The sequence below is a fragment of the Colossoma macropomum genome, unplaced genomic scaffold (genome assembly GCF_904425465.1).
Source record: "Colossoma macropomum unplaced genomic scaffold, Colossoma_macropomum, whole genome shotgun sequence".
Classification (NCBI taxonomy): Eukaryota; Metazoa; Chordata; class Actinopteri; order Characiformes; family Serrasalmidae; genus Colossoma; species Colossoma macropomum.
The window spans coordinates 10,694,600-10,715,845 of NW_023494799.1; the positions used below are offsets into that span (position 1 = coordinate 10,694,600).

At 39.2% G+C, this 21,246-nt stretch overlaps 3 protein-coding genes across 7 annotated transcripts; 2 read left to right on the plus strand and 1 right to left on the minus strand.

Moving 5' to 3' along the window:
- Positions 1-647: 647 nt before the first annotated feature.
- Positions 648-8,689, minus strand: btbd2a (BTB (POZ) domain containing 2a). 2 transcript variants are annotated; one of them, XM_036585910.1, is made up of 9 exons: positions 7,874-8,689; positions 7,257-7,376; positions 6,264-6,420; positions 5,222-5,327; positions 4,905-5,102; positions 4,110-4,302; positions 3,844-3,931; positions 2,047-2,193; positions 648-1,746 (listed from the first exon to the last, which is right to left on the minus strand). In XM_036585910.1, exons 1-9 carry the CDS (start codon positions 8,368-8,370, stop codon positions 1,585-1,587), a joined length of 1,668 nt encoding a protein of 555 aa, XP_036441803.1. In that variant the 5' UTR covers positions 8,371-8,689; the 3' UTR covers positions 648-1,584. The 2 variants fall into 2 exon arrangements, with proteins under 2 accessions (XP_036441803.1, XP_036441802.1); XM_036585909.1 differs by having other exon boundaries at positions 7,784-8,688.
- An 857-nt stretch (positions 8,690-9,546) lies between these two features.
- On the plus strand, positions 9,547-13,933 carry hmg20b (high mobility group 20B). Of its 3 annotated transcripts, none has more exons than XM_036587181.1 (9): positions 9,547-9,595; positions 10,783-10,885; positions 11,003-11,230; positions 11,373-11,493; positions 11,716-11,771; positions 11,903-11,969; positions 12,056-12,271; positions 12,534-12,666; positions 12,875-13,933. In XM_036587181.1, exons 2-9 carry the CDS (start codon positions 10,808-10,810, stop codon positions 12,885-12,887), a joined length of 912 nt encoding a protein of 303 aa, XP_036443074.1. In that variant the 5' UTR covers positions 9,547-9,595; positions 10,783-10,807; the 3' UTR covers positions 12,888-13,933. The 3 variants fall into 3 exon arrangements, with proteins under 3 accessions (XP_036443074.1, XP_036443076.1, XP_036443075.1); XM_036587183.1 differs by having other exon boundaries at positions 11,027-11,230; XM_036587182.1 differs by lacking the exon at positions 9,547-9,595 and adding an exon at positions 9,625-9,814.
- A 1,570-nt stretch (positions 13,934-15,503) lies between these two features.
- On the plus strand, positions 15,504-21,150 carry LOC118818893 (mediator of RNA polymerase II transcription subunit 26-like). 2 transcript variants are annotated; one of them, XM_036586431.1, is made up of 3 exons: positions 15,504-15,773; positions 17,358-17,435; positions 18,811-21,150. In XM_036586431.1, the coding sequence occupies exons 1-3, from the start codon at positions 15,702-15,704 to the stop codon at positions 20,314-20,316; spliced, it is 1,656 nt and encodes a 551-aa protein (XP_036442324.1). In that variant the 5' UTR covers positions 15,504-15,701; the 3' UTR covers positions 20,317-21,150. The 2 variants fall into 2 exon arrangements, with proteins under 2 accessions (XP_036442324.1, XP_036442326.1); XM_036586433.1 differs by having other exon boundaries at positions 17,361-17,435.
- Positions 21,151-21,246: the final 96 nt, after the last annotated feature.

Sequence of the window (21,246 nt, forward strand, 5' to 3'; positions counted from 1 at the left end):
GTAAGTAGAACTGTAGAGTTCTTGGTCTTCTTTAGAACACCTGCTCCAACTCCTTATCTAACTGATGTCCTTCCTGACATGCTAGTTAAAATCCAAGGAGAAATACAGTGGCTTGATTGAGTTCTGTCAGGTGGACACAACAGATTTTAGGGAAAAGGAAAATTGATTGTTTTTAGTGGACTTAACTAGTTGTGTAGTAGTAAATGTTGTGTCTGATTTAGAATGCAGTTTATATCACTGTGTAAAATTCTCAAATGATTACTTTTAAAGTTAAGGTTTCTTTTCATTTTGCTGTATTGCAAGGCAATGGAACCAGACTTCTTTCGAAGTCATTTTGGGTCATTTGTTTTGGTCTGTTCTAAATGAAGTATACACAAAGTAAAGGGCAACAGGCATTTTCAAATGATCCAAAACTGAAAAATGACAAAAATGGAGATATGAGGTTTACTTCTGACAGCAGTGATATGTAACTTTATACTGTAGGTCTGTCTTTTAGTCTTATAAGTGGCTACAATTTGCAGCCACATCGGCCCCTCTAGTTATTGCTACAATCCATAAGATGGTTCATGTGATGAAATGCTTCCTTTCATGCAATGATTCAACACGTCTCACTTGGAAAATATCAAGTGGTGCTCAAAAAAAAAAACTAAGTGCACAGACTTTAATTGAACATACAGAACATGGATATATTTACAGCACTTTTACAATAAGCATTGGTGAAACTGAAATTTTATAAGCAATATACAGATTGGCAAATAGTTTTACATTCAATAAGTTGTTCTGTGATCATCCTCCAAATTTTATCATCTATTTTTCTCCAGATAGAAACAGTAAACTAGAATTATAGAAAGGTGTTCAGTACTTCTTCACTCAAGAATAGAGCTTCTCTTCAACAATGGTGTTTAGAATTGAAGTGCACTACTAGGAATTTGGCTCCGTTATGAAGAGGGCAACTATGGTTAAACAGCATTCATTGTAAACATTACCTACTTTTACACATGACAAATCAAATTTTATGTGTCAGAAAACATGTAACAGTCTGTGTTCCACACAATTGTAGTGTATTTTCCCCCCAAACATTGTACAATTTGCAGTTGCGTCTGGGTCAAAAGTGCATCAGTGCAACTCCAAAGCAATGAGCATTTTACCTATCAGTCAAAAGTTGGACCCAGTTGCAAACCATTCAGCAACACTAAACTAAACTGACAAATTAAACAATGTTGCCATTAACAGAATAAAAATCGAGCTGTGCCAGCTTCGCATGAATTAGGCCTGATCTATAGATTAACTATCAACAGCTGTTGAGAGATTTCTGTTATTCCCCAAGTGATCACTAGTTGGTTGTAACTTCAGGCTTACACTATGTGGTGCTACACAAGTAGAAAAAACAAAGTTGTGCCCTGGACACCTGGACACTTGATAGATTTCTCATGCTCTTACCATATGGCAACAAAAAAATGAAAACATCATGATAAGAGATCATTATTTGGTCACTGATCTGCAGTTAGACCAGAAAAGTTCAGGGAATCGGTAATAATATGTAGCGAAGGAGGCCACACAATTTAAACTAACAGAGGTCCATCATTATGTGTAGAAGATGACCTCTGGAATTTGTCCGTCCTCTACTGAAGTGCCATTGTTGTTGCCTGCAGCGTAACAGAAGGTGAAGCAGGTCTTGGTGCCTGTGGCCGGGGCTTCATGAGTGACTTTGCGCATGCCCTTTGTCCCATAGTGGGAGTCCGGTCCCTGCAGAGGTTCAAAGACAATTTATTTTATAAGTTGTAGTCATGAAGTTGACAGTTGAAAAGAGTAGGGTCTAACTGATATCGTTTACAGATAAAATTTAGTTCCAAAGATTAAGGACAATAATTGACAAATCAGAGTTGACAATCATTTAAGTCACTAAAGCACTATTTAAGTAAAGTACTGGAGTCTGATTAATGTTTGACTATACAATTATCAGTCAGTATTACTGGATACCAGATTTTTACTGGTATCAATGACAATTTCATATCAGTCGACCCAAGAAAAGACCCAGCAGATTACCTTAAGTGTTGCACAGGCTATGTAGTTGACACTGGGTAGTATTTCCACAGGCTCCTTGAACATCACTCGGAAGGTATTAGCTGTACCATCACAGCTGAAGCCTGTGTCATTCTGTCCCAACACTGTGTTGCTGTCCGTGTGGATGATCTGCATAGGGGACATACGTTTTGTAAAAACCCCAAACACATTCTGTGTGTTTTGCACAGATAGAAAGGACTTGAACAGCAATTTTGTTTTTACTTTGAGTATTATTGAAATTGAATATTGGTGCATGGACTCAATTACAGTTCCAAGGAAAAAGATAGTATTAGCTCCTTAGCGCTTTTATTTAGACCTTAAGAATACGCCAAAAGATTTTCCTCTTTTTGTCTCGAGTTCCTGTGTTTTTGAGTTTATTGTTTTCATTAAAACATCCAACTAAATGCATGCTAATTTATCTTTGTACAAGGACAAGCACTGCCAAATAGTAGCCGCACCACACACTAGCAATCACACAACTAGGGCATATGGCAAAAATATCACAATCCTTGAAGGCATTTTAAGAATATGGACAACTATATTTTGACAAAGACACAATCCGATAGTAATGCCACATTTCAAGTAGGTGTAAAATCGATTTTCACCTTGTTAGTTCATGTTCTTTGTCATATTAAGCACAATCCATTGCGTCATATCACTCACATGACAAAATTCTTGGTTGAAGCGTAGCGACTTTTGCCCGCCTTTAAACATCTTTTGATGTTTGGTTGCGTAACCATGTTCCTGCAGCTGGGAGAAACTATACTAACCAAGAATGTTTTCTTTCTCCTCATTGGTTCTTGGACCAGCGTTATTTGTTTGTTTACGTTGACAATCCACGGTCATGTTAACATGAGTGAGATCTGTCAGTATTTGCGTGGTTTTCCGAAGTTTTCGGCTGTGCTGTAAGGCCCCCCCCACATGTTAGATAGTTACTCTTATACACAGATTTAATTTAACAATAACCTGACTTCTTTTTTTCCATGAAGACTTTCTCTTTTGCTGCCAAAGTGTAAGAAAAGTGAAAAACACATGCTAAAAGGTAGTCTGCTAACCGCCATTTCACCTTGTCTACAGCTTAAAAAGTATTTTTAAAACATTAAAATCAACCTTTAATAAATAATGAATCACGTTTCATAAACTACAGAAAATACATTTTCTGACAAAATAGTTTTTTTCCCCCCTGCTGACCGTCAGAGTCTGACTTCAGAATGCCTGCTTTTCACACTCCCTGAAGAGTAAAATCATGTCCCGTCTACAATTATTTCCCACCCAAACAGACAGTTTCATTCAGAAATAGAACATGTTAAGAAAGAAAAAGGCGTTGTCATTTCCCCAATTACACTTAAAAACTGCCATCAAAACCAGGTATAACATTTATTAATAGATATTTAATTCACTATTTCACATTCTGTATTGCACAAAATCTAATTAAACAGGACTAATTATGATCTCTTTGTAATGAAACATGCAGTTGGTCAGTGTTCTGTAAGTACTGTTGATATCCACAATATGCTCACAAAACCATACTGTGTACAACGATAATACAACTTACCATGCTAACAATGAAATATTGTAATACTGCCCACCTCTGCACCACACCAACAAAACTTATATTTTTTTTAAAGCATTTACTTTTTACTATTATATACTTACGTATGTTTAAAAGGTTGACACTGTTTTTTACTTTTCACAGTATATTACTGGCTCCCTATTTAAGACACAGTATCCATACTTTTTCCACCCCTGATGTCATTATTTAGAAGAGACATTTCTCACCTGGATGTTGACCTGATAGTCAGTTGGACCATGTATGGAGCCATAGAGCCCAAATCCCACCACAAATATTCTGCGATTCACAGAAAACCTAAGGAGAACATTTGACAGTTAAATACTCAACCAGTCTGTCCCAATTTATTCATTTGGCCATTATCACTATTTCCATTATTTTGTGCATCTTCCATGTTAAACTGTATCAAATTAAACGAATAGTGAATGTTCATGAAAAGAAAAAGTAGTTCTCTGTGTTGTACTGTAATTATTACCGGATGCGATCACTGGTCCCACTGTATCCCCAGCGGCTCTCCACCTGGCCAAAGCGTGTGATGCTACACTCCTTCCCTCGTAGACAGCAGCGTGGGCGGTCGATGAACTCCACATGGGGTTTGGGGTTGACAGTGAAGTGCAGGAAGAGGCTGACCACCTCCCGGTCCGTGAGTATACCCGACTGAGCTGGACCTGCTCACAAAAACCAAGGAAGCTTAATCACCAGAAGCAGCGCCTCTCAGAAAAAAAGAATTATGATATATTCAGTTAAGTCTGTCCAACAACAAACATGAAACTGACAGTGACCGGTATCCACTCAACACCTACTAATCCCTTCCTCTGCTATGTTCGTACTAACTAAACTTTTTTTCAGATTCAATTAATGATATGATTATGATAGACATATTAAATGCTATTTTTATAAATTCATGAGTAAATGTAGAGAGCTTTATAACATGTAAAACTCTGACCACAATCTTCCACTCTGAGTATGATTCTTCATAAAAAGATTCAATGCATCACCATCACAAACTCTCCAATTTCATTAAAATTCAATTGATTTTCATTAAACTATTTTGGTACAGTTCAGAACTTTTTTTTAAAAGTTTTGGATTTTTATATTTAAATTTGTCAGAGAATTTCATTTTTTGTCAAAAATGTAAATATATTGATTAATATAACCGATTATAATCTATTATAACAGAAATCATTCACCTTTAGACTGATGCATCACAATGCATCAATACATTATCAATGAAATGTATCATCTCACTGGTGCTAATTTGAGTTCTTACCTGCTGCAAACTCCTCTATGGTCATCAGTGGGAAGCGAATGAGGCCGAGGGCTTTACCCAGCACCCGCCTTTTGTTCTCCGGAGTGGGCTGCAGTTGCTGCCTCTGTGTCTCGGCCTCCGCCCAGCGCACTGCAGCCCCAAACAGACGCACCTCTCGCACCCCAAGTGTGTCCCTCTCCAACACAGCCATCAGCGTATCTAACAAATGGTGAAATGGAGTTAAATGCCTAAATGTATTTTATCATGGTGTCATATCAGTTAATTAACAGAATGTTACTCTGCATAAGAGAGATTTAACTTAGAGATGATGATAATACCAAGGTCAATGTCTGTGAATCCCTCAGCAGCAAGCGCATCCGCAGTGTTCTTGTCTATATTCTCCAGGCAGAGACTGGCAAGCTGCGGCTCATCAAACAGCCGTGCCTGCAATAATGAATGACATTTAATTGCTTCTGTAATTCCCCCGTTCATTCAATATTTCATCCAAAATCAAGGGGATTAATATGAAAGGATGTACCGATATTGGAATTGTGGGCCAAAGCAGGAGGCGATATTTATCCATGCATAGCATACATAGCAATGCAGACACATAAATGCTTATAAATTGTAGAAATTTGTCCCAAAACTACCTTCATTAGCATTACAGAAAAATAACATTTATTTCTGGAGAGTTATAAATGCAGTAACATTAAATAAAGCAGACATCTTAACACAGTAGCGCATCATCTACTAAACACTCTGCTCTTCAGTAGTAAAATAAAATATTCCATCAAGTATCAGTTTGAAAGTCTAAACATCCGTTCAATGCTGACAGAAACAGCCTCTAACCTTCCGAGAAGGCTTTAGACTATATGTTGGATCACTGCACAAGTGAGGTCAGGTAGTAATGTTGGATAATTTGCCGTAGACCATCTATTGGATTGTGCTTCATCACTCTACAGAACGCAGTTCCACTGCTCCATAGCCCAGTGCTGGCGGGCTTTACACCCCCTGGCTGACACCTGACCTTTGGAATGACTTGTGTTTGGTTGTTCCAGAGCCTCTCATTCTATTGGCCATGTTTTTTCCACGGAGATTATATAAGCTTTGCATGTGCAGTTGAGCACATGTGTCAGCAATGGGTGCACCTCAAAGTAACTGAATTCACTCAACAGAAGGGGTGTCTGAATGCTTTTGGACATACTGCAAAAATCTACAGTAAACTGTACAAAACCTAGATAACGCTTGGTGCCTTCTCTGGTAATGTTAAGTTATTATGGTCATGGACACACCCTTCCGCAGAGACAGCAAATAATTAAATTACACAGCCTGACAGCTTCTCATACCAGGAGCAAAGGTCGCAATCAAATCAGCCCTTACCTGGGTAAGCAACATAAAAGCGTTGTCAGCACGTAGGTTTTTCTTCAGGAACTCCACACAGTGCGCCTCAAGCGCAGGCACTGCGTACTTCTTTGCAGTGTATAATGTAGTCATTACTGTCTCAGGGCCAATCTGCACCTCATCGGAGTATAGAAACCTGCATGGGGAGAGAATCAGTCAGCATAAGAGCCATCCTACACAGTGGATGAAAGGGGACCTCCACCAATTTTTCAAAATGTTTACATAATTGAATAGTTAAGATGTAAACAGTCGTTCAGCGTGGTTTGGTGTGAATGCTCTGTTCTAGAGAAAATTACTGATTCAGAATTGTTCACAGTGGTGGTGACAGGAACCAGATGTCTTTAGAGTTCAATGCCTTCAAATGCTCCCTTACAGAAAGTTGTTACATGAAATGAATACACAGAAAATGCTGCCTGATGCCTGGGACAGTGAGTTTAGTGATAAAGTTTTGGACTAAAACATCTTAATCCGTTTTATTTTAATCCATTAATGGTGGAGGAATACATGCAGGGTGTTATTTTTTCAGACTTTCCACAATTTTACCAAGATAAACATAACACATAAAAACTTGGAAGACACGTGTAGGTTCACAAGTGGTTTTTAATAATAAATAAAATGTCTATATTTGTGTTGCAGACATCGCGACCCCTGGTCTCTATCACCACCACTGTAAAGAAATCTGTGCCTTTCTCTACAATTAACCATTTTACATCACACCTCTCTGAATGACTTTGTTTACACCGCAACGACGAAATTATGCAAAAAAACTTGAAAAATCGGTGGAATTATCTTTAGGGCTCCATCAACAGCTTCACAACTCAAACCACACCACACACCCCAAACATTATGTACTGATCCCATATAACTGTAACTGCAAGGACACTTCAAGGGCATTTATGACAACACAAGCCACCATCATAAACAAGCAGCGGTCACTAGTGCACCATAAAACCTTTATTGTTTGGTTCTTACTTGAGGAGAGCCAGAAAAGCAGCCGGTTCCACATCTGGCAGCTCAATTTCTGTCGATGTTGTGGCCATGCCTCCGTTGAACATGGCGTCGAACACAGCGCTCCCGACGGCGAGAGCAAATCTGTGGAGAGGAAAAAGGAGGAGCAGTGTTAATAAAAGGCAAAAATGTAGTTTCGAGTGGCACAAATCATGTCGGGACAAGAAACGGTGGCTTTAGCCAACGTTTGTTTGCACTTCAACATCATTTACAAGCGTCAACTGACGTGGAAGTTGTGAAGGCGAATGATAACAACAGTAGCTTACGGAGCTCCTCGGTTTCACTACTAGACCGCAGCTAGCTTTGTACTTTAACGTCACCATTTCACCGTGAAATATGGTCAGCTAATCCTCCGTTTGGGCACTTCTAAGCTTCTGCCTAACCCATATTTTAGGTTTTAATATATTGGGGCTAATTTTAGCTTAAAAAAACAGGACCATGAGTGATAAGACCATCATGTCAAAAAGTTACTGCATCATTTTCTACCTTACCTGTGTGCAGGAATGCGCTGCACACCCATCCCCTTCCCAACCAAAAAATGGACGTCGCTTAGCACCTCGTTGTTAAAGAGAAACGCGAACCTTTCCTTCACCGTGCTTTTCGTCGCCTGCCAGTTGTAAACGGGCTCCCGGTACACCAGCACGGAGGCCGGGCTCCCGGGCAGCGATGAAGAGATGGCGGCCGTATCCGCCGAGCAAGCCGACGAAGAGGTCGTCATGTTGGACGCGGAGCCTCCCGGAGATTCTACGTTAGCTGCTGCTGCCGCCACGGCGGCGCTCTGGCCGGCCGCCTGCCGAGCCTGGTGCTGCGCGCTCGGCGTGGCCCTCACCGCGACGTCGCTGTCCAGGCCTGGCTGTGGGTTAGTGCTCCCTGTGGTCCTGTTCAGCCCTCCGGCGGCGGCCCCAGACCCCGCATTGCCCGCCGGGGCCGAGTGGACTCCGTTGCTCGCCTGGGCGTTTCCCAGCGGGCCCGGGGTGGACAGGTTTAAACACGAGGAACGGCTGTTGCTCTCACCCGCAGCCATCTTGGATGGAGAGCACTGCAGGCTTTGCTGGAATAAACATGCACAACAGCGCATAGCCAGAAATGCTGGCCAAAAGTGACTGGTCTTTCCCCGAGAGAGGGTGGAGAGATGGAGCTTTAGGTGGCCGGGACATCAACATCTTCCATGACAGCTGAATTTTTTTAGGACGCCCTCGTGTCTTTGTACATTTTCAGGAACCTTTCTTGTCCTGCTTTGCTTTGTTTGCAGTTGGAGCCCTACCCAATTAATTCATGTAGGCAGCAGAGCAGTGCATGTTAGTGCAGTTTCCCCGGATATTCACATTCATTGTGTCAACATGACTACCTTATAAGCCAGCTCGAAAGGGACAGTGTTCTGTATTGCCTTCTTGGGTGCACCCTTGACCTCTGTATTTTATTAAGAAAACCATCAGTAGCATCTGTATACATGAATATTTAATGGATACCCTTTAAAAATCTCTCTGTGGTCTCTTTATGGTCATCTTGTAAAGAGGCATAGATTAAAGACTACTGTACACAATAAAGAGATGTCTTTAAATCTACTGACTGAAGCAAGGTCCTGCGATGAAACATCAGGGGTCACTATTAACAGCCTACATTAAGACCACAAGGCGATTTTAAAATGCTCTCTCTGAAAGCCGCGGTCAGGCTCCGAGACTTTAGAGGTGCCAAGCCAAGACCATTGATCGTGTAAGCATGGTTTGTTTACATGGGAGACTTTGTGGAAGTCTCACATTTTGAAATTCATTTTTGAATGAAAAGAAAATGACCAGCACGAACACCACAGCTCCAAACAACCACCACGTATGCTACTACATTAGAAAGACTGCATTCAAACACTCACACTGGGGGGATTTAAAGTCATATTAACATATAAGGTTCAACTCAGGCGTCCAAAAACACACTTAACGTTTACTCACTTCCAGAAAGGTTATTTAAAGGGTAAAACTCAATGAACGCCCAACAGTATTTGCACAGAGTAGCTCCATTGTTAAGCTGACAATAACAGGCTTACTGGTGAGTTTAAAAACAAAAGCACGTACCATAATTATTCCTTTCAAAACTCTGTAGGCTATCTGCCGCTGATCCACTTTGCGAAAAACTGATACGGCGTTGAATGAAAAAAGGAATCGTAACAAGTCGTCGCAACGCCCCCTCAAGGCTAAACAACCAATCAAATGTCGCAAATTCATCCCGGCTCACCACGGCGTCCAATCGGCGTTGAGAACGCGCCGTACGTTTTAATACTCTTGTTGATTTTTGGGGACGCAGCGACTCAGGTAGGCTAAAGTCGGTTTACAGCTAGCAAATTAGATAACGGATATAATGTTAACCGAGAACCACTGCTAATTATAAGCGCATGTGTTCGAAAAGTGCAATGATTTACCGTCGTATTTTAGTACCACTATGCCTTTCGTGAACGGATACGAGTCTGCAAGACAGCTAAATGTTAAGCTAGCAAAGCTAGCCACTTTCCCAGCTAACGATAATAATAATAGGTAGGCTGAGCTGTGCTAGCTCATGCTAGCTGAGGGTGCAAGTGGTAAAATCCCATTGCGTTTTCAGCATCTTCCACTACAGTACCTCAGAAGTAATTATGTTTCTGTTTAGTAAATTAGCTCTTAGGCTGTAGTGACTTTCAGATGTACAACTAACCACACTGGGGCTATGAACGTTTCGATTAACCTTAGCTCGTTAGCTGGACAGACAACTCAGGTCAGCTGGTTAGCGAGCTAGCAGTGTGAGAGAGCTAACTAAGTTAGCTGGGTAGTGAAATACAGGGTGTCTCCAAAAAATTGACATCACTTGAGATGTGAATATCTGAGTAACTACATGTCCTGGGCAAACGAAATTAAATAGCCTTCATGTTGAACAATACAAGATTTACTTATCAAAATTCGAACAAGAAATTCAGAGGGATGTAGATTTTATAACCGATTTCAAAAAGCTTCACAAATGTAATATCTTCCGATGCTGGTGGTCGTCCAGATCCCTTTGCCCTGCAAAGACAGCCTTCCTCTTTGATTTTTTTGTGCTATGTCCAAATCTGCTTTCCAGTTGGTGCATTTTTATTGAATTTTGTCGAAAATGCACACTGCACACACTTGTTTAACTGTGTTCGAGCATATTTCTAACACACAAAATGCCCTTTCATTTCTAGTGAATGCCATTCCTCTATCTTAAAAAAAATCATTAAAAATTAAACTTGGTTAGTTTTTACACATTTTGTTAAAATTTGAGAATATTTGAGGGAAAATTGGCTATGTTATTAGACTACAAAGTGATGTAATTTTTTTGGGACACCCTGTACAATTGGTGTTTTAAAGTAAAAAGGAATTAGCAAGAAATAATCAAAGGAACTTACTTTCAGGTTGTCGAATTCTGTTACCACCACTCTTGAATTCATTCTTAAGAAACTTGGTGGTTGTACTTATTGAAGCTGCTTATTTTGTCACATTTTTCTCAGAAATTCCTGAGTTGACAAGTCTACAATGGGAGGGGTGAAACAAGAACTGAGTGATGCCCCTGCATCTAAGAGTACTCATCATTCAGACTCCACGCAGGAAGAAGTAAGATTTAAGTATTTGCATTGTCTTGTAATATGGCTTTTTATTTACAAAAAGATACATGCACATAAAGAAATTAGCTTGTATTTCAAATCTGCTCCGCAAATGTAATCTGTACAGAAAAACCTTTCACTTACTGCACAGCCCGTAAAGAAGCGTGGCTGGCCCAAGGGGAAAAAGAGGAAGAAGGTGTTACCCAATGGTCCTAAGGCACCAGTGACTGGATACGTGCGCTTCCTGAATGAACGACGGGAACAGATTCGTGCCTTGCATCCTGACCTTCCTTTCCCTGAAATCACCAAGAGACTTGGGGCAGAATGGAGCCGCCTCGCTCCCCATGACAAACAGGTACCTTTGCTTTTAAAGTTGTGGTCTCTGACGTTGTATATCTGTTTACAAAGCTGTGCCAGGTGGGCATTTTATTCAGTTGGAAGTCAGTGTTTTGTATTTCCATCCTTCTTGAGAATGCAGTGAATGTCTTTGCTTACAGCGTTACCTGGATGAGGCTGAACGAGAAAAAATGCAATATGCACGGGAACTAAGAGAGTATCAGAAAAGTGAAGCCTACCAGCTCACAAATGCAAAAATTCAGGACAAAAAAATTAAGAAAGGTCAGAAAAATTTCTTTGTCCTTCTTGTACTGTCCTGCCTGAGAGAGCATCTGTGGAAAGACCCTTGGAATTGTTATATTTGTCTCTTGTACTTTGTAAAACCTGTATTGGTGCATTATGGAACCTTTGTAGTTTTATAGACTAATTCTAACCCTTTTCATTTCAAGCTTTTTTTAAAAAAAAAGAAAAAAAAAAAACTTGTTTATTTTTGCTTTTTGGCAGAGGAGTTAACATCTGTCATTATCAATGCCAATAGTTCAGGATCGGCCACTTTCAAGGTAAGTCGCAAAAACTGAATTAAAATAAAACCTTAACAGATATTTTCATTATTTTATTTTCCTCTTTTGTCTACAGTGTATGCATGACCTAGAATTTCAGCATGACCCATTTAAAGCGTTCTGTCCCCCAGAGTTCAGATTTGTCCAACAGATTTGACGTGCCGATTTTCACTGAGGAGTTCCTGGACCAGAACAAAGGTTTGTGAGTTTTAATGATATAGAATAGGTTACCACTTTAATTGGGAAAGAAACAGCTTTTTGTTTTATGGCCCTCTGTCTTGCAGCACGAGAGGCAGAGCTTCGGCGTTTGCGGAAAGCTAACATGGAGTTTGAGGAGCAGAACGCTGTCCTGCAGAAGCATATAGCCGATATGTTCAGTGCCAAAGAGCGGTTGGAAGCTGAGCTTGGCCAGGATGAGCTCCGCACGCAAGCTTTGCATCGCCGCTTGCAGGCTATCAAACAGACACTGGTCAGCAGTCTGGCCTCCGTGCCCCTGCCAGGTCAGTAGCACACATACTCTTCCTTTGTAGAGATGTTCCAGTGATTTGTGCATTTCCGATACCATGGTGAGTACTTTGCTTATGGTTCACAGAACTGCCTAAATACTGTTCTTTTATATAATCTCTCACCAGTATTGCTTTTCAATTATTTGTGACTTCAACTTCTGCTTACATCCTACCTTCAACCTATGGCAGTTTGTTATCTACATGTTGAAGTACAAGTTTGTATTCAGTGGCATGTGAACTTGGACTCTGTGTTTAGGTACAGGTGAGACCCCCTCAGTTGGAACTCTGGACTCTTATCTGAGCCGTTTGAGCAATGCCTTAGAAAGCAGTCCTCATGAGCACCGGGCCCTGCTGCTCAAGCTCCAAGAGCTTTTGGCTCATTTAGACAGGTAAGTGTGTTACAACTGCATCACAACAAAATCTTCAGGTACCTCTCCTACTCAAATCATGGTTGTATGCATTTTTATTTTTGATCATTTACTCATGGATTTTTAAATATCATATGGTAAATATGCCATTGTAGAATGGAAGATGATTGCTTTAGTACTGAATTCTAGTAAAAATCTGGTGAATCTTTTTCTTCTTTCTCACTTTTAGTGAGAAACTCTGAGAACCATGTGCAGCTATGCAGCAGATGGGATGAGAGTGTTCACTTAAGCGGTCTGAAAGTGCCAGGAGGGCAGTTTCACCCCAGTAACTTGGAGAAAATCTTTGCCTTACAAGGTGTAGCAATGGTGCCTGAAGATCTAACTGGACACACTTGGAACCTAGTTCTTTTGTATTTTTGTTCCCTCAAATTGATAGGTTCACTGTGAATAATGTCTTATCATTTTTGTTTTATGATATGTAAAACTCATTGTGTGAAAACATTGGCTGGTGAATACATTCTCCAAATTAGGTCAACTATTCTTTATTCTTCACTGCTATAGACTAGCATAATGGCTCATTTGCCTAATTTACCTACACCTCTTCAAAAATAACCTTTCCTTTTTTATTTCAGGAACGTAATTAAATTTTCATTACTCAGTACTAGATGGAATTACGTTTCAGAATTTCCAGTAAATTATTAAACTGAAATTGAACTTTTCCTGTCTGATTTCAGACTGTTTACAATGATGTATATATTTGAATAGAAATATGTTCCCATTGGTACTGTGAGATTGAATCAGGGAATGTTTCAATTGTTTCAGTGTGATAATAAATGAAATGTACAATTCTTTCATATTTTAAAATGTTCACCAATTAGTTTATTATTATTTTTCTTTAAATGTGTAATGTTTGAATGTTGTAATTTCATTGAACGTCCTATATATTAATGCTTTCACTGTTCCACATGATGTTACAACAACATTAAATGTTATAAATGATAAAATAGGGATGCAGATGGTATTTGGACAGTGGCATAGTTTTGTTTATTATTGTTTTTTTGTTATTATTGTTTTTAATCAAGGATACGATTAATTTTCTTTTTGCCTCTGTTTCTTGGCAAGTATTTTTATATGGAAATTATGACATTTCCATGAGATCTATTGATTGATTAAAACCGTAAACAGTGAGGAGAAGAGACTTTGTTTGCTCTCAAGAATAATTTTGTAAATGTAATATGTTTGGTGAAACTCTGCCGATATCAAACATTAAAAATAATGTTTAAAGGCCTGGGTGTAAATGTCTTTCTATTTTGAGGTAGTCACTAGATGAACCAGCTACTAAAAGAATATGGTTAAGAATTCATTAATAAAAATAAATTAAGGAACCATGATGTCACACCACCTCAGTTTCAGCAGTTGTGAAGTTGCTATATCAATGTTTCTTAAATGTAGTTCTGCAGAGTGTAGCAGTCATTAGGCTGTGTGAGCTGAATCAGTTGTGCCCAAGCAGGGAAAAAGTTGATACTGTGTCGTGCTGTGGACTTTCAACGGTCTCAGTGAACCGGCTGACTGTAGGTTGTCCAGTTAATTTCCAGCAGGGGGCGGTACACACTACAGCACCTGGTGTCAGTGCTGAGACCACTCTGGACCACTCTAAACAAGAAGAATATGATGCAAGACCTCAGCTTTTCTTCTCTGTGTTATTAGCTGAGTGTGTTAATGCAGCATTTCTCTATCACATTCATATATATTATATATATGTATATAGTCATTTTACATATGTGCCAGCTATTATTTTTGTCCAATGTGTTCATGAATGCATTCGCTTATATTTGATATAAATATAAATAGTAATTTACTAAATAATAGTAAAGGTAAATAATAATAATAACTTAAAAAATCCTTCCATATTTTAAAATGTTCACCAATTAGTTTAGCATTATTTTTCTAAATATGTGAGGTTTGGCTACTACTTGATACTTTCACTGTTCCATATGATGTTACAGTTACATTAAGTGATGGAAATAATAAAATTGTGATGCAGTGCGGTCTGAAGGTATTTGGACAGTGGCACAATTTTCTTTGTTATTATTTTTTAAATCAAGGATATGATTAATTTTATTTTTGCCTCTGTTTCTTAGCAAGCTTTTTTAGATGGAAATTATGGAATCCAATCACTTTTTCATAATAACAATAATAATAATGATGATAATAATAATAATAATAATAATAACAGTTTTCATTGCGTCTTTTATACACAGAAATGCAACTCAAAGTGCTTCACAAAACAATGCACAAAATACGTAAAGTATTATTTTTCCCGCTACTCTAATGTTTATTTATTATTTCTAATTTCCATATTCTATATCACGTACTTAAGTGATAACCAGACACATTATTAAAATTCCCTAAGAGAGTTTATTGTACATGTTTGGGATGCCCAGATCTGTTTTCTTTTTCTTTTTATTTTTGACTGACGTCACGACAGCAACGTCATAAACCGGCTCTGGTAACGTTCGCTTCGCTAGTAACGGCGTTACGGTGAGAATCATCGAGATTCCTTTTCGTATGATACGCATTAATATTCTTGAAGCTCCGCACAGAGCGCCGTCTGATTGGCTCCATACACGACGCCGTCGGATCTGATTGGCCGAGCAAATCGCAGCTCTGCTAAGGCAGAGTCGACTCTAATCGCGGTCACAAGCACCACAACATTATTGTACAATCTTTATAACCACACCCAACTAATATGCTGTGAAAATCACACTGAAAACCTGTTTAATACACAACAAGGTCTGCAGGCGCGCGGCGCCTCATCGTGATTAGTTGACACTGGTCACGTGACGGTGAAAGGACGGCTCGCAGCGGCCCTGTGTGCGTGTGCGTGGTCGCCGACAGCTCTGTTCTCTTTAGACCCTCAGAGTACGCCGTGTCCGCGTCTGACAGTCGAGCGAGTGGAGGTTTAGCTATGTAGCCTTTACTCCGATGTGTCGCCGGCGGCTCAAAGTCTGCTGGAGGTTTTACCTGCTGAAGAAACGCTCACTCCCGTTACAGCCATGACAACAGCACCGAGCACCCCGCAGCAGCTGAGAGACAGACTGCTCCAAGCTATAGACGGCCAGAGTCACGTAAGTAACAAAAGAGCAACTCAGTTCAGCCTGAAACGGAGCGCGGTGTCGGCCACAGTGTGGTGGTTCGTGTTAGCTAGGTTAGCTAGCCTAGCCTATCTGTATACAAACGTTCAGTCTAATGCCTCGGCAGTGGTGCTAGCACTTCCGTGGTAACGCTAGCTACCGTTAAGAATCCGGCTAGTCTCAGTATTTTAGAGCTTTGTGTAAATAATGAACGCTTATATAACATTACATTATAATTTACATTATTAAAAAACAGACATTGTCTCGTATTAACTCAGCTTTGTAAGTAATGTGTGCATGTGTTGATCAAAATGTTGTGGAATTCCAGACAGCTTTGTCCATTGTGTAGTATTAGGCTGTATGACCTACATTATGAATACTTTATAATTGTAATTGTGTTTATGTTGCTGATGGATTAATCTTGTGTGTAAATAACCTAACCCGTTTCCACTGGGAGAGCTCCCGTTTAAATGACGTTAGCACAAATACTGTACAGTCTCAGGCTGCTAAGTTTTGAAAAAAAGTGACCTGCACTCATTTGAACTCTCAATTTGGCGCAGCTTTTAGCTAAGTTTAGTTTAGTTTGTGCATTTCAAACATTATGTTCCTCATTTAACAGGGTGATTTGAGGTGGAATGCATATCAAATTAGATACATTAGAGATAGGCCTGCATGCTCTGTTGACTGGACCATTGCTAAATGCAAATCACAAGGACTAACGTTATGTGACCTGTAGTGAAAAGGCTTTAGTACTTTATATCTACACCATGAACATTTTAAGAATGGAGGAATGTATATTTCTGGATGGATAGCAGCACAAAGTGCAGTGTTAAAATACAGAATAGAGCTAATCTGATTTTTTTAAATATATATTTTAAGTAAATTCTTATAATCCTGAGATTTGCATACTTCTCTCACAAACAGTTTAATTACTGGAACGTAAGACTCGCATGCACGATTTGCATGTTTGTAACAGAGTGTTAAACAGAAACCTGAAACTTTTTGGACAATAACTTGCAGGTGCAGTTTATTTAAAGGTGATGAAACCCCTTCAACTTTCATAGCTGGGACTGATTTCTTCAGGCTCAGGAAGCTTCAAGCGTGTCAGCAAATCTGTAACAGACGTGGCCAGATAACAGGTTTCCTATAATAACTGACTCATAGCAAAAAATCAACTTCATGACAGATCTGAACACTTGTGGAAAGTAACTCTGTGGTGTAAATGTAAAAAATCATTGGTAGGTTTTGCCACATGACTCCTATCAGATTGGTGGGGAAGTGACACAATGATTTGTCCATTCTGGTCATATTTCAGCTTGTTTTTTTTTTTTAACCTAAGAGTTGCTTTTCATATTCAGTTATTTTCTTGATAGGCATATTTTGTAATTTAGCTCTAAAGAAAAGCCTAATTAGGACTTTAGCCTTTGCTACAAGGTCTCCAATAATGTTTTATTCAATGTTAGTTTAAGTACTATCTTTGTACAGTAGAAACTGTAGTTGTATGAAGTTTTGTATGAAAAATGGCAACATATGCTAGAAATGGCTGTTTTGTAATGTAATTCCATTGCTACCATTTAGCAGATCCACAACATGGTGGCTGTACTGGATGTAATATCCAACCTAGAGAAATACCCCATCACCAAGGAGGCACTTGAGGTAAGAAATGTTTAGGTGGTTACTAAATTAAAGTTGTTTTCTTCACACTTATACTGTTTATTTAACATAAAGTGTGCCAAGACTCGGGTACAGTGTAACATATAATTTACAGTTCTTACTCCTAAAAAGTGCTATTATGTTGTTGTGAATTATTCTAGTTGTCATCATTACTGCCTGTTCAGGTTATATTATATTCTACATGTACAGGTATGTGTGAATGCTTTTCATGTGACCAAAAAGCCATTCCTTAACCAACTTCAGTAATCAGCACAAGTATCTACCCATCACTATTATCTAGTGTGTTCCAACAACCTTTCTATCTTTCTTTCTTTCTTTCTTTCTTTCTTAGATTTCTCAACATACCTTGCACACATTTACAGAACCTGCATCCTACAAGGTTACATGTTGTTCTGGTGCAAGTATTCAGTCTGGCATTTCGAGAGAACAGACTATTTCTCTGGCCATGTTCCAACTACATATGTATTCCAGTTGATGACAGCTGAATGCAGGGCAAACAAATAAGAAGCCATAACAGTGGCTGAACTCCAGATATTAATAATATTAACAGTTGCTGCTGTGTTACTGGTTTTATCAGAGCTGGAAGTCATAACTAAAATGGTTATTCATGTTTTTTTTTGTTATTTTCTTTCTTTCGATTATTTATATAGATATATCAGATATATAATTTTTATTCTTCATCTTTACACAAATCAGTAACATCACACCAGAACCCCAGTACTGAATCTGAGCAAACTAAAAGCTTGCAAAATTCAGTGTTAACTTGAGGCTAGTTGTGCAGCATATGGCCAGGAGTTACTTGGCATGAGGGCACCAAGGCCTCTTAGCTGAGTGTTTATAAATTATTAGCCTTTTCATTTTGAAAATAAATGTCAAGGATATTTCATGGATTGAGCTGGCTTTTGGTAAATACTGAGGACAACAATTAATGACCAAGAGACGTAGCTGGACATGGCTGCATTTCCTGCTTCGGAATTGCTTTCTTTTTTGTGGTAGCATTGAATCCTTACAGACTGCCTTTTAAATCTCACATGTGGCTGTTCACCTTTAAGTAGCTCAGCAAACTAGAGACAATGTACAGTACACTTCAGGTTAACTCACAAATCCTCAGTAACATACTCTGATCCTTTATGCACAGGAGAGCTTAGTGTTTATATACAGCTATCAACAGTGCACTTATTTAAAGTCTAGAATAGTCATGTTATTATGATATTTTAAAGTCATTGTTATTAAAAATATAACAACACACATTTGAAAAGTAGGTTATTGTGTTACTTTTTTGAAAATATCAGTCCATTCAGTTATAGATGTATTAATTACAATTCTAGTATAACAGATGGGTTCTTTTGTGTTCAAGGAAACACGCCTTGGGAAGCTGATTAATGACTTGAGGAAGAGGACCAGGGATGAGGATCTGGCTAAGCGTGCAAAGAAGCTTCTGCGTAACTGGCAGAAGCTGATTGAGCCACAGCAAAATGAAAAATTGCCGAAAGAACTTTCAAGCACTGGTAATGGATGCAACCAAACTCCATCGTTACCTATTACTAAATCTGTCCAGACTGCAACAGGTACGGACAAGAAGCCTGTTTTACTCACTAGTCACTCATCAAACACTGAAAAGTTGCAGGCCATTAGTCAAAAGAGTGAGCAGAAAGCAGAAGAGAGCCCCAAGTTAAAGGTCTCAAAAACATCAGGCTGTGGACAGATACCTGCACTGTCATCAGCCAGTGGAAATGTTGGGGGTCCAGACACTTTTTCTGGTGTGGCTCTTCCAATTAAGGCCAGTACCACCAAGCCTCATCTCACATCTCCTGAACACAGCAAACAGCCTGATGCTTCCTCAGTCCTTAGAACTTCGGTATTACAACAACATGGACAAAGGGACAGAGCTGCTACTAAGAAAGAGCAGCAAAAACTCCAAAGTCATTGCACGTCTCCTAGTCCTCGAACAGTAAAGCCAGCAGTGACAACCAAGTGGCCAACATCATTTGCCTGCTCTGACTCTGAACCGTTCTCTGCACTGCCAGTAAACTCTTCCGTCCACGGCATGCACACTGAGAGTCAGCAACCAAAAGAGGCCTTGCCACAGTATCGTGATACTGAACCCTTTGAAAACAATGAGAGAACTCTTGAACAAATGAATACCTTGCCCCAAAAGTCCAGAGGCTTAAAACGTCTTCATTCAGGCTTACTCAGCGAGGTCACCAACGTGGAAACTGAAAAAGACGTTAAACCATCTGAGGCAAAGAGGAGGAAGCATCAGTCAAAAGACGATGCCGGCAATCTGGAGGGACGTTCAGCAGAGGAGAGCAAACCTACTCGAGTGAAAAATCGTAAATTAACCTTTGATCCCTTCACACAACAAATAAGATCTGCAAGTGTCAACCAGATTGAGGAGCGGCACAGTTCAGTGTTAGATGTTAGTGAATCAGACAACCTGAAGCAAAGCCGCCCTGCTTCATCACCCAGTGCTTTGCCCAAGACAAACTGGAAAGATTTATCACAGAATGAAATTGTGAAATACTACTTAAACCTTCAAAGTAACTTGCTAAAAACTTCTGGAAATCAAACCCCAGGGTCAAACTCTTTTATGACAGAGTACTTGAAACACGAAGAAGACCATATGACGGACTCCAACAAAGTCTGTCTGCAGGTGCCTAGTATCTCTGAGGCAGACATTCCAGGAATAGGCCGAAACATCACATCAGAAGACCTCAGCAGAATACACAATCAGCACTGGTCAGGGGTTAATGGCTGTTACGACAGTACGGGCAACTGGTATGACTGGACTGACTGCATATCCTTGGATCCATATGGGGATGGAAATAAACTTAATATTTTGCCATATGTATGCATAGACTAAAACCATTTCTATAATAAAAAGTGCATCTCAGGATCAAACACCGCCTTTATGCCTGGTCCAGATTTATGGTTATATATTAACTGTTTTCTAATGTTTTGTATTTATTTATTCTGACTTTTTGTGCTTGCTTTGGATTGTTAAAAAAGGTAATAAACAGGTAATGATGGATTGTTAAAAACAGGTAATGAAAAAAGCTGTTGTATGCACCGCTGGTACACTTTAAGTCTAGAACAGATTAATAGTGATGTACTATTAATTGTATTAATTGTTTTGTAATATTTTATGTATTTATTCTGACTTTGTGTTTGTTTTAGATGTCAAAATCTGTTGTATTCATTTAAGAATAGGGATGGGTGTGGTCTACAGATGGTTGCAAAGGACGGTGTTTACTTGGAAGAAGACATACTTTTGAAAGATGATTTAAACAAATCTCACCTTACTGAGCAGCTCTTTAAAAGTCTTAGGTGTGTGTTTGAGTTTACCTTGAGCTGTTTATTACAGAATAGCTGCTAGCAGCAATAATAGTGGCCAAGCAGGGACACCAAATTAAGAGTGCAATCAACATCAGTTTAGTGCGGGTTTTCAAGCCAGACCAACTATCAAAAAGCAGGAGGAGCTCTGTATGTTTTATAGGCCTGTTTTCTTAGAATATGTTATGATATGAATGTGATATCTATTAAAATTCGCTTTGTTGTGTGTTTTATTTATTCTTGGGAGGCATTTTCAAATCAAGTATATTATTTTATTCACAATAATACTAACGGTATAACAGGATTTACTCAAATAATCGGTTTTCTTTTTGTCAATAAAGTGGCACACCAAGTCCCTAGAAATGTAACTCGAGTGTGGCTTTTATTTTGTTAAAATTAAAGAGGAACTCTAAACGAGTTTTCACAATTTCTGCATAATTAAATGGTTGCATTGTTAACA

Coding starts and splice junctions, on each gene's coding strand:
- btbd2a (XM_036585909.1), bottom strand. CDS start 8,370: ATGCGCTGTTGTGCATGTTTATTCCAGCAAAGCCTGCAGTGCTCTCCA. Junction 7,377..7,783: donor CAGCGCATTCCTGCACACAG/GTAAGGTAGAAA, acceptor TCCTCTCCACAG/ATTTGCTCTCGCCGTCGGGA. Junction 6,421..7,256: donor GCTTTTCTGGCTCTCCTCAA/GTAAGAACCAAA, acceptor CTCCCCATGCAG/GTTTCTATACTCCGATGAGG.
- hmg20b (XM_036587181.1), top strand. CDS start 10,808: ATGGGAGGGGTGAAACAAGAACTGAGTGATGCCCCTGCATCTAAGAGT. Junction 10,886..11,002: donor CAGACTCCACGCAGGAAGAA/GTAAGATTTAAG, acceptor TAATCTGTACAG/AAAAACCTTTCACTTACTGC. Junction 12,272..12,533: donor GGCCTCCGTGCCCCTGCCAG/GTCAGTAGCACA, acceptor CTCTGTGTTTAG/GTACAGGTGAGACCCCCTCA.
- LOC118818893 (XM_036586431.1), top strand. CDS start 15,702: ATGACAACAGCACCGAGCACCCCGCAGCAGCTGAGAGACAGACTGCTC. Junction 15,774..17,357: donor CTATAGACGGCCAGAGTCAC/GTAAGTAACAAA, acceptor GCTACCATTTAG/CAGATCCACAACATGGTGGC. Junction 17,436..18,810: donor TCACCAAGGAGGCACTTGAG/GTAAGAAATGTT, acceptor TTTGTGTTCAAG/GAAACACGCCTTGGGAAGCT.